A 13,026-nucleotide genomic window follows, 5' to 3' on the forward strand; every position below is an offset into this window, starting at 1 on the left:
CACGCCCACACACAGCAAAGAGCGACAGAGAGAATGAGAGAGAATGTTCTGCGCGTCCGTGTTTACTTTTCACTGAAGCTGCCACTCATTAACACCTTTAGGCCTAGAGCTGTTTACAGATATAATGAACTACTAATGACCTTCGCATCTTTGTTTTTCAGCAAAAATAGAGTCAGGTGTGGGAGTGTGAGAAAGATAACTAGTTCTGTGAATTTTATATACATACATGCTGTCTGTTATGCTGAAATTGAGTTTAAAGGTAGCGTAAGGTAGTGTATTCTTCTAAATGACACGCAAGATATTATTTGTTTCATCACAAAATTAATTCTGGTTTCTGACCGCCTTCGAAACGCAACGCAATAGACCAACAATTCGTAAAGGAAGCACCTTGCGCTTCGAATGCAGGTGCTATTTTCAAACATAATAAGATAACTAAAATTTGAGCACTGACCGCACTGTCCCCGGCCAACCCTTTGATATTTCTTCACTTAATTACAACTGTTATCGTTAAATCTATTTATTGGTGAATGACACGACAACACATGTATCGTGGTACATGTAGCAACTTTTAAATATTTGTGGTCGCATAACGCTTAGTATAAGCATGTGTACCCGGTATGTGTATTAGTATATGTATTTTATAATAAACTGAAGCAGAGAAGGGATATTGTCGAATAGTTTTATTAGCTATATTTTCAACAAATAAACAGATATTTGCTGATAAATCTCAGTTATTTTTTTCTATAGTGAGTGATAAATGAAACTTTATTTGTTAATTAATTAGATCTTGTTTTCTTTTTTATACAATTTTTTTACTTATTATTATTATTATTATTATTATTATTATTATACATCCGCAAAGAACATCTAGTTGCTGTAAAAAGATTGACTGCAAAAATAATGTAGTAGGCGTGCCTGTATGAGTGCGCGCCTGTTGCAATAAAATCTACGTATGCATTTTCTTATTTGACCCAACAATGACGGTAAGCCTATCTTCCAGACGATTATTAAAACCTTAAACGTACTTTACCACTGTCTAAGTATAGACATTAACCATATCTTCATAATAGATTGTCCGTTTCAATCTTCCTGCCGTCCTTAAGGGTGCTAAGTGCTGTTGACTGCAATAACGGATAATAAGTTTTAGATTTGTTTTGAAGACACACGCATTGCCATTTGATTACATCGGTTGGTCTGGCCTCTCATTTAGGGTCATCAAAACCTACAGAGTGATTTGCGGTGTGGATTCCATCTTATTTGTGGCTAGTTGATAGACTTAGGGTAACGAAGACGTGTCATTTCGTTTTCAACATCTTCGAAATACAATGGTTATGATGCTTATAAAGAGATTATACTATTGCACATTTTTGTTGTTGGGCGATTGGGTTTGGTTTTTTAAACATGGGTAACGTTAGCAGAATGACCCACAATCTTGCCTTATGTAAACTTGCTTATTTTAAATTCATGGACATTCGACAAGATTTTTGTAAAGAAATCAATTTTAATGGTACACTCGAGTTTTGTATGTAGCTGTGTTATTTTGATGTTTCATATAATGGCACTTGTCGTCAACAACTTCGTATTGTATGTGTTAAAAACATTGTCATCATGTATACATATTATGATGCAACAAAATATTAATTTTCTTGTAATACATAAAATCTCTTCCCATCTCGAAGGTTGGAAATAAATAAAACGCAAACCGGCTCTCTCCATCTCTCAGTACTTTCTCTAATCACTTAGATGTCCAATGTAAACCTAACATCTATAAGATGTGATGAACATTATTTTGAACATCTTTTTTTTTTATTTAACGACATTAAAAGTGTTGCTCTACCTGAGAAACATTGCTTTACGATCATAATCAAATGGTCACGAACGCGTGATTGGCTTTTCACGACACGAAGTTCGTTATGCATAATAGGTAGAAAACATGATTCGTTTCTTTAGGACCAATTTACTTATTCATTATCATTACGAAAAGAAGAAATACAGCCAAAATCTCACTTCATTGAACCTACGGTGTCCTTTGTTATTGGGAATGGCACAAAAATACCACGTATTTGTGATAGCTATCAAGTTACCAGCCGGCGTGGGGAATACGGTAATGATTTGATCATTTCGATGTGGAAAAATTTGAATTTGACATTCTACATTGAAAAGTTCTTACCAAAAGGTTAGAAAAGAGTAATAAACTTAGAGTAATTAACAACTCTATTGAGCATGCGGTAGCAACAAAATTGCCGAGCAGTCTTCCTTATAGTTCTATTCTAAATTTAATGGCACCACAAATGCCACACAGAAATACATTTTAGACAAAATTATGTATCTGAAACATTGATAACTTTTCCCGTTAAGAAGATCGAGTCATTGACGTAATGTTGACTTTGTTTCAGTGACAAATAGTCACGTGTTGTCTGTGATCTTAGTCATGGCCTTGCATGGTAAATGTATATCTGAGTTGATGTCAGCGCATGGAAAATGTAATCTACTATTGTCCCATATCAATAACTGTACAAGAACCGGTGAAAATCTTACAGGCGTGACGGAATGTGATTTGGATGCCTCGATTTATAAATGAATGAGTTTCCGTATCTGACCAGTTCAATAAATCATCTTTCTGCAAATGCGATTATCTCTCCTAGTATTAATATTGAATCCTACCGCCAACATTAAGGATTGATTTTAAGGGTCACCTTAGAAGATACTGTATCGATACAAAAGAAAACTAGCGTGTTGTTGACTAAAAGTATTATCGTTTATTAATATGAAAGAATTGCATCTTTTCTAACGCACACTTGACAATTTGGCATCTCACGTAGACTCACGAGTCACTACACAGTTATCTAATGAAAATAATCACATTGGAACGATGGTCAACCAATCGATGACCGATAATAAATCAACCAGAGATATGGCGATAAAGACAATATAATTGACTCCCAATGTACTGTAATGTATTAAGTGGACTGTAAATAAGAGTGACATATTAAGTATTAAATGTATAAGCGATACCTTTAGTCCTCAAGGTCTTGAACTGTCCTTGCTGATAGAGAGGGAGGCCCCGGGCATGAGGGGTGATTTTACACCCTGACATTGCAAACACCCAAAGACTTAGGCCCGATTCAGCATAGGGGACTAACTAGTCCGAGGGTCAAATATGGCGACCCACTACAAAGCTTCACGTCTAATCCGCTAGTTGACACTGAAAAGATATTCCGTGGGGAAATATTCAAGTGGGTCGGCTATATTTGACCCTCGGACTAGTTAGTCCCCTATTCTGAATGGGACCTTAGGTTGATCTTAGCAACCCGATCCTCGGGGTGAGCTTCACAATTTATAAAATGCCGCAAGAGCGCAAACGACCCTAATTTTGAGTAAATCAGGATTTTTTGCATATCAGTTTGATTTGGTTAATAAAGAAATTTGTAACCCAGGAAAAAACATAATGCTGGTGGTTTTATAAATTCTTGTCGCCCACACTGTAGAGATGATATTTCTTCCCAGTAAAAGTGTAAATAAAAGCGAAAACAGACCGACCGACCATAAAATTTAGCTACATGTTCTGTATCAGTTAAACCTATTGTTAAAATACAATAAATTGATTAATTGATTAATTAATAAATTAATAATACTACTGACCATTTTTTACAGAAAATTGCCTCCTAGTTATCATAAGCAACTTTTTTGATTTGTCTTGCACTTAGGAGAGCTTTACAACCCGACATTCACTTTTTTTACCCCGTAACAGGCAGGGCGGGCACCTCTGTCAATCTCACGGAAGCGCCCTTTTCCTTTGACAGCGCGCTCAAGGTTATATCAGGTTGCCAAGGTAACCAAGGCAACTCAGGAGGATATTCTGTTATTACGAAACATATCTCCCATATCCCAAGCTTGCCCCACATTCAGTTAATCGATTTTTTTTTTTTTTTTGAGTCTTAATTTGTGAGAGAGAGAGAATGAGGCAAATAATGTGACAGCTTATTTGTCAAAGTTGAATTTCTCCGTCTGTCTGCTGTGATTAATAAAGATATCATTGTTAAAGGAGATATCATACTTATTTAGTGATTGGATGTTTCCCTGGCTAACACGCAAAGAGAATTACCATAGCAACAGCTTTCCTTTTCAAGCTATATCTATAGTTATTAAAGACTAAGATGTTTTTTAAGCAGGTACTCAAAAAAAAAAAAAAAAAAAAAAAACATAAATCAATTTGCAATGACATCAAGAACGATGTTAAATTATAGTTTCATTTTTATAACTTTGAATTATCAAATTTTATTTAAGTTTAAGCCTCGGTCACAACCGGACGCACGAATTTCAGGATCGTACGTCCCCTGCGATTTTTGGGTGTTGAGGAGGCCGTGGAGGTCGTAGAGGTAGAGGAAAGTCTGCCTTGCGAGTCGCAAGGGCCACGAGATGTCCTTTCAAGCAGGGACGCTAATTGCAAGGAGCGATGGCTGTGGAAATTGTACTCATTTCTTGAGTTTGTCTTGCTTCCTGTGTACGTGGCACACACTCACCACTTACGAAGGGAATGCAACACAAGACGAAAGTAGTGCCCTTTTGGGTCAGTTTTGCTTCACACTTGACTCACACGTTTGTGTTGACGTAGTGACGGCGTACGTCAGTTTTGCTTCCTGTTCTCCTCTTCTTTCTTCTTCTTCTTCCCTTTTTTCTACTATGTAAGCTTTTTTCTCTTGCCTTTTGGAGGCATATTAGAAACTAAATTGAGCAAAAATTTGAAAATTTTGAAAATTGTTGTACACGTTACACAGTCGACGTTCATTGTAAAGACACGAGCGTGCGTCGTGAGCACGCCTTTTATACACCAGACGTGGGGGTGACGCACGTGCGATGCATTCCCTGTGTGCTCTCGACTTTGTTCGTTAGTTGTGAGGGCGTGCGCCTTACTCAACACGCAAATGACACTTGCTCCTTCATTGCTTGCGACGTGCGTCGTGCGCATCGCGCGTGTCTCTTGCTAACTCCGTGCGAGGGTAACAAGTTGCGCTTGCGGCCTCGCTGTTCGCAGGCTATTCATAGAATCTTTTGGACATGTCCAACATCCTCCGTACGTGCTTACGGGGTGTCTGCGAACTGGAAATTGTGTAAGAAGGACTTGCGTGGGACGTGAGATTCTGCGCAAAATTTGGACGCAAACAGCCCGTTAGATCCCGTGCGCCCGGTTGTGACCGAGGCTTAAGCTGGTACAAACTGCTGGTTTTTCACATTCAGAACTTGACTATTTTTAAAAACTATGAAAAGTAGTATTAAAATACTATGAAATTCCCATGTCCTACCCAATAATCAATTCTTTTCAATTCGAAAATGCGCCAAGTACGCCACAGTAAATGCCCACAGTCTGCAAACTGAAAATTAAGAGCTTTATCTTGATGGCATTTCATCTAGGACATTTGCAGTCCTCAAAAAATAACAACAGCATAATAAAATAAGGTTGTTATTACAGCATGCCGTCTTTATCCCTTTCTCCGGGAGGAGGGTTCTGGATACCAGCGCAGACGGGTGACAGTTCATGGTACATGAAGTCAATTTTCGATTAAAAAAGCTGAAAGTAGACTTTAGACATTTTCTCACCGGGCGTTATAATTTCGCGCTACAGCTCCACCAGTGTGTTTTCAGAGATAGACAAAGTAATAGCTTAGCTATAACGTAAAAGAATGAGCACCCCCCCCCCCCCCCCGCCCTACGCTCGGCACGGCGCCGCCAGACAGTAGATAGCGAACATGTTGAGAGCTTGTGAAAGAGGGTAAAATCTCCTGTAGCGTAATTACAATGTAATAATTCCTCACAACCCACCGGGGGCAGCTATATTGCTGTGGTAAAAGCTCGAAAGGACATTGAAAGGTGAATACACGGCTGAAAGTTCAACGACCGAGATCTATGTATAGATACCATGCTGGAACCAAGCTTTGAGCTTTGAACTGAAGTCTGGTTTAATTCGCAGTGAAACTACAAAAGAAACTCGTCTTCGTGTCATAAAAGAAGCAATTTATATAAGAATAGAACTATATTTCCGTACTTAAGTTTTCCGTTTCGTTATTTTTCGTTCAAATTCAAATTCTTGTTTCCCTAAATTGTTTGTTAGTCGACAAATTATTTTCAGCGAAAATTGCCGCTGTTGAAAAAAACAGGCATTTTATTTTTACCTTCTCTTCAGGTATTTACATAGCTGAAAAATAAATATAATTGGACACGTCCGAAAGATTGTTATTGAATTCAGCGAAGTTCGTCTATTTAACAAGCCATGTTGCCATGCATTACAAAACACCATGATCCACTTAAAATATTGAAGAAATATTGCAATTTGTTAACTACGAGAGAAAAAAACATCTCGTTAATCCTGTTCTCAGAATATGTGTGGCAGTTTATACCGGCATTTTTTTGATAAACTAATTTATCTGCGTGATTAAGTTAATTACTTTTAGGGACGTCCTGAAACACGTTTGATGCGCGACGGTGAACTCTGCGAAGTAAAAAGAAGCACCTCTCTGTTAAAACTCGAGTTTTTCACCTAGCAGATTTATCGGTCATAAAATCAATCTTCTTGGTTCTATTTACACGTAAGTAACAAAGACTTAATTTTAATCCCGTTTACTAAAGTGCCCCAAGATATTCAATAAATTCCATGGGGGGGGGGGGGGGGGATGGAGGGAGCTGTTAAATAATGCTGTGAGAGCGGGGACAGGTCTTGAAATCGTTTAAGTTGATCCTTCTCTCTGGAATAACGTAATGTTGTCTTAACGGTACCGTTACCGGTTTGGTACTTTGTACTTCTTTATGATTATTATTACTAGGGTGATTTCTTTTGCCATGCAGCCTGCTAATGAAATGCAGCCATAGAAATTAGTCTACCGACTGCTGTCCGTAAATATGACTAATTTTAAAGATCGCCTAGAATTGTAAACACGAATAAGGATCAGGCTTCCCATCGAGTCTCTACAACGATCCCAATGCATTTAACACTACACTGACACGTTTTCCATTATTACACATACTTCTTTTCAATCGATAAAAGCCCTATTTATGCTGAGCGGCTTCCTTATATTACTAAAATTTGAAGTGCGGAGGTAACTGGTGTTACGGATGTCCTTGAGATCCATTTTATCTCGCTGTGCACGCTCTTTTCGACGTGCCCCTCCTGTAGCGCCCCTAGCGGAAGAGTCTGAAGCTACAGTCCCATCAGGAATCATATCAGCGGTGGCATAATACAGAATATCTTATCTTACCATAATTTATTTTACCAAATAGATATACCCGTGACAGACAAAGTCACGTTGGATAGTTAGCTGTATTAATCTGCTAGGTCTTTGATATATACCTGTAGTATACTAAAATGCAAGTATAGACCCCTCGGAAAAAACGAGTGTCGGTATAGGCCTAAATATGTGCTGCTATTAGATACATACTGGGCAGGGCTAGAGTGACGTAAGTGGGTCAAAATTTAGGAGGGGCATTACCTGTACATATCAATGTGCACCACAATGAAAATCGTCTATATATACCATGTTGTTATTTTATCCTTATAAATAAAAACAATTTTCCGATCGAGTATTGCCGTTATAAGATACAAAAAGCAAAATGATGGGTTAATATTGATACAAATGTATTAATGCATTGAACATTGTTAAGGGCGTTATAGAATTAGTGTTATTATTATTATTATTATTATTATTATTATTATTATTATTATTGTTGTTGTTGTTGTTGTTGTTGTTTCAAAGAAGGCAAATCAATGTAGTAAACAACAGCATTCGTCTCTTTTTTTAAACATTTTTTATAACGATTTACCCAATACAATACATAGAAATAGATGTTTTTTCTTTACAGTTCTCTGTAAATGAAACATATAGTTTAACGATGACTGTTACAATATCGGGCTAGACCTGGGCAAATGGATATGGAATACCTCCACTTGCTATTTAGAACTCTGTGGAAGAAAGTTCTTAATTCAGACAATACGACAGATATAACAAGTAATATCAAATACGCTATTCATACAAGATAAAAAGTATAGTTTGTAATTACTTTCCTATTTCGTTACGTACACACTCCTAAGGCTTGAGAGGTCAGCAAATTATCTGTAGAAAATGAACCATCATACCAGGATGAAGCATTATATTCTGACATTGCCAGATAATAAAAGTGAGAAAATTTGTCACTAATTTGAGACGACGTGGTTGGGGAAGATATATATCATAAGTATTTAGCCGAGTGTTACATTATATATAAAACATCAATAGAACCAATTAATCAAAACCTTAACACAGGAAGTCACCTTGGATACTGCTTTGTGTTAATAATGTGTATGAACACTATCTCTTCCATTGAAAATCTACAATACTTTCACCGATCGATGGCCGCGGAACACAGACTTAATATGAGCATTTAATTTCCTACAGCAGACACGTTGCAACCACACAAAAAAACCTTCCCCGTTAAGAGGAACGCCAATACTATCATCGGTATATTAAGTAGACACAGTGTAAATTAGCATAAATCAATACCTCCCATGTAGATCGAGAGAGAATTATGAAGAGCTTAACAACCATTAGTCTGAGCATCAATATGTCTATGGCGAGCAAAAAAAAAATGTGCTGCTTGCGGTATCATTCTCTCTTCGTTTCGAATACAGGCCTAAAACGCTAACGCTTATAGTGGACGTTCTCTTTATATGATACGAAAAGCTTCCCCCCCCCCCTTAAAAATCATTATAATAATAAATATTTAAGAAAAGGAAAAACAAACAGAAAATCATATAACAACTACGTAACAATAAAACAACTTCGTAAGAGCCCTATATAAATATCAAAAACAGAAATATATGGAGAAAGATTCAAGCATCTGTTTTGTTTTTGCTATCTTTGCCTGATTACAACTAACCCCATGGGAAAACCATTATGCATTACAGCTTCAGCCTTCAAGAACTTTTTCAGTAAGGGCCTCTACAAATCCCCTTAAAGCAACTAATTCAAGTAGATTCCACGATATATTTATCATTTATACTAACATACCAGGAGCAACATCTGCCTTATGCCTTATAATATTTTTGTGGCTCTTGCACTGTGTTCCGTTAGAGGCACAGAATATCGTTTTTATCGTAGATACACTAGTTAAAACATACGGTACAGCCCACGCCATAAGAACCCTGCGCGACGTTAAATTCCGAGCTTGCATGCGGCGACCTTATTAATTACGGGTTTCATCTGCGGACGGGACTTTCACACACTGGAGGGACCAGACGCCCCTCTACCCATTACAATACCGGTTGGTCGGGAGTCCTTCAGCCAGGAACTCTGGTAGGGAGTAGGTCCATTATGTCCCATGTCTTATTTTTTATAGAATCCCAAGTGACTCTTTAAAAGGATGAGGTCATAGAGTGGATTTCATTTTAACTACGGTCAGATGTACCACTCCTGTGAAATGCGATTTTAAAGTAAAACGAAAATGCGCGTATTCCGCTTACAATACTAACATAAACTACTGTTACAATTTCGATTTATAAAAGTACACGCGCACTAAAACAATATCGACACAAAAAGTGTTGCGAAACGCGCGTGTGGGTCTTAATAATAGCGGTGCTGTACCATTTGGATTCTGTACCATTTTTTTTTTTTTTTTCACAGTAACAAGCACACTCAAATCTAGGCAATATCAATGTGTCTTATGACTCTGCTTCTGGTTTAATTACATTACCTAGGTAGATAGACAGTAACGGGTTTCTAGGTCAATCTTCATTGCTTCAGGGGCGAATAGCCTTTGAGTTCGGTGAAAATTTCGGTAAAATATCCAGGATCGCTGTTGATTCGTAGCATGTTTGAGCTGAGTTTGTTTACCACGAGTAAGCATCTGTCCCAGAATCGATCACGATTGTCCTCAATCAGGAAAGGTTTGAGCGGGTAGCTGATTTCGTTGCCCATGTAAGAATAGGACAAATACAGACAAGTCAGTGTCACTGCTTGAAGCTCGTGCTCTGACGTCATGTCGCTCGTGACGAGCTCGCGCACCAGCATGAAGACGAAGACGACGTTGGCGGGATTGATGAAACCGATGTCTTGCCATCCTTGCAGCAACAGCGCCCGGTCGACGCCGCGAAGCCACATCACAGCGTCGCTAGGTTCCAAACGCTTCACTCTGTAGCACCTTTGGGCCAGGTATTCCCCTAAACATTTGAGTAGCTCCGACGTGGACGCTTGGATGACAGTCTTTTTTGGACTGGCCGCTGCCACGACCGGTCGTAGCTTCGATACATTGTTGTTGTTGCTTTTCGCTAAGTTCTCATCTTTGAAACTCTTCAAATTGTAACAGGATATAGATTTGGGTACGCAGTTGTGATTGACGTTTTCAACGTTGTTCAAGTTATTGTCAACTTTTCCGGAAATTTTGTTGGTCAACTTGAAGAAGTTCTTCTCTTTTTTCTTACCGGTCACGCTGAATTTCTTCCAGCTAAGGCTACTCAGGAAGATGGAGTGTCTTTTAAAGTTATTTTTCTCCACCTTCTCGCCTTTCGGTGGAGCAGGTTTGTTGTTGTTGAGGACTTCGTAGTTGAAATTATTCAAGTTAATGTCTTCATACAAAGGACGTCGAGGTCGCGGGGAGAATGAAAGCACAGTACCCATGTTGACTTTAGTGTCGATAGTAAATACAACTTTTGGAGTCGACCTCTTTGCAGGCGTGCTTGGCGTGAACACCCTTTGGTCTCTGAGGACGTTTTAAATATGTCAACAATTTATAGTCCCAATGCAGCCTCTGGTATGGCGTTTCTAGGGATGCTTGAAAAGGCTTGCTTGCTTGTTTTATGTTTGATTTTTCCGTTGTTACTGTGGCTCTAAAGCTGATACTGTCGTTTTAACAGTGCCGGAATTAGCAGGTTAATTAGCACTGTGGAAACGGACGTCAGGTTACGTAGGCACGCGTTAATCAGATGCCATTCAATAAATATGGAACCGCCAAAGAGTTTTCGAAGAATGTTTTTTAAATATAGTTCAGGTAACCGAAACCTACCTTGTCGAAAAATTTGATGTTTATAAAATGTTTTGTCAAATACGTCGTTAACAACCCAAATTCAGTGTTGTAGTTCTCTTCGCCATCTTGGTCTCTATCTAACAGAAACGCTGCGAGAGTTTTCCTTTTCTCAGAAACCTTTCCTGTCCTTAGGTCTTCTGGAAGCTCCCCGCCTTTCCCCTTGAAATTTCCGAGAAAAAGAATGTTCACAAAATGGCGGCGCGTCGCGGTCGATTCTTGTCGATCGTCTGCCTGGAATCAACGGCAGACGACCACTGCGAGGACTAATTCCTGATGAGTCATCTCTCTGAGCAGAACTTGTATTATCTCGTCTTATTCTGACTGATTAATTCGATTTAATGCCGCAGCTGCACTCTGCGTTCTCCAATGTATACAATTTTATGCCAATAGCTTGAGTCAGAAGAGAGGAAAAATCGATGTTTTCATATAAGGTCTTAAGACATCAATACTACTATGCCAGCGCTACAGTGGCGGTAGTATCAGAATGCATGAATATGCGTATTATTTGTCACATTTATTGAACGCCTTTTATATCATTATTGACCCAAACATGAAGAACAAGCCTAACGCGTTAACTGTCCATACCCCATGGCCCTTGGTAAATGCGCAGGCACCTACTCGTGGATAGTTGAATGGGTTCATTATAATAAAGAGACAAAACGGAATCGACTTATTTGCCATAGTGATGTGACTTGCTGAAAATCGATATTATCCAATGAAAACACTGATGTTATCAGGCGGTCAGAATATAAGCACCAGGGTAAAACCAGTATTGGAGATGTAATTTAAGATGGTGTCTATGAAAAATTTAGCTGTAAACTTATGAAAGTTGTCTCAATAGCCGGCTTGACGGGAATGGTCTGTAATATAGTAGCCGCTGTCTGTTCCCCGTTGCTTTGTACAGCCAGGTGACATACTGACCCCCGTACTCGTGACCAACCTCAACCTGTACTAACCATATAAGGCACTGGACTTCCATTCCTTGGACTACCATTTCTGTCGCACTTGAGAGCATGGGGCCTGTGCCTTAGAAACCGGCTTGCTCTGAAACAGTGGAAATAATTATCTGGTTTATCCAATCTCTCACTGTTACCTTGTCCCAAAGATTAAACTCTACGTATATTACGGTATGCATATACATTTACATAAAACCATTTGGTTTATTATGTGTCTCTTTTGCTTTTAGAAACCAATTAAGATTGGAAGGCAGAATAGTTAGGCTTAATTGGAGGGAGTTTATCATTTCAGGGTAAGGCACAAGTACTCGATTAATGGATTTCAGAAATAGAAATAATTAGAAAAAAACTATTTGACGTTTTCCAGGAGTTTTAAATATTTTGTTTTGTTTGTTTACACACACTTTACATGTTCAGTCTTTTACATCCCTGCTTAGTACATGTATATCATGTACTTATGTCGTCTTTTAGTTCATTCATTTTATCCTAATTTATTTTACTCATTCATCTATTGTCTGTGTGCAGCATCGTGACATTACACGTAGTCGTCAATCGTCTCCCATTGGCAACAATCCAGACAAACATACACACGGATTGCCTAATCATGACTACGTATATATTTTTCCTAGGAATCTGTGCACACGGTTGGTTTCTGGTTGAAGTATCGGTCTCGCGAGATTTGTTGCCGGTTTCGCTGCGCTCGTATTTGATGCTTTGCAGTCCCAAGGGTTTGCGACAACATCAACAATGCCATATATCATTGCCTGCATAAAGTACGATAAAGAAGGATTGCGTTTATTTTGGACACAAAAACCGATGCAATTACCTCGGGTAGAGCAACTTGGAAATCTTGAGGTCAATTATGATATCTAGGGACGCAAGCGCTGTGGTTATGTTGGATTTGAGTTACCACATGCACCAGCTGCCTGAAAATCCCCTTATCTACCAGGGACGTAATTAATAGGACTTTACTAGGACGTATTAAGACTGCTTAGCACGTTTTATATTACATACAGATTGTAGT

The 13,026-nt window shown here is 38.6% G+C and overlaps 1 protein-coding gene across 1 annotated transcript; it reads right to left on the bottom strand.

Annotated features, from left to right (window-relative positions):
- Positions 1 to 7,778: 7,778 nt before the first annotated feature.
- On the bottom strand, positions 7,779 to 11,541 carry LOC106156841 (cyclin-dependent kinase 5 activator 1). The gene has a single exon (XM_013532267.2). The coding sequence runs from the start codon at positions 10,638 to 10,640 to the stop codon at positions 9,756 to 9,758; it is 885 nt and encodes a 294-aa protein (XP_013387721.1). The 5' UTR covers positions 10,641 to 11,541; the 3' UTR covers positions 7,779 to 9,755.
- Positions 11,542 to 13,026: the final 1,485 nt, after the last annotated feature.

The sequence above is a fragment of the Lingula anatina genome, chromosome 5 (genome assembly GCF_051362555.1).
Source record: "Lingula anatina isolate TDL-2025a chromosome 5, LinAna3.0, whole genome shotgun sequence".
NCBI classification, from domain to species: domain Eukaryota; kingdom Metazoa; phylum Brachiopoda; class Lingulata; order Lingulida; family Lingulidae; genus Lingula; species Lingula anatina.

Bases quoted from the DNA above. Each gene is read 5' to 3' on its own strand.
- LOC106156841 (XM_013532267.2), bottom strand. From the start codon at position 10,640: ATGGGTACTGTGCTTTCATTCTCCCCGCGACCTCGACGTCCTTTGTAT.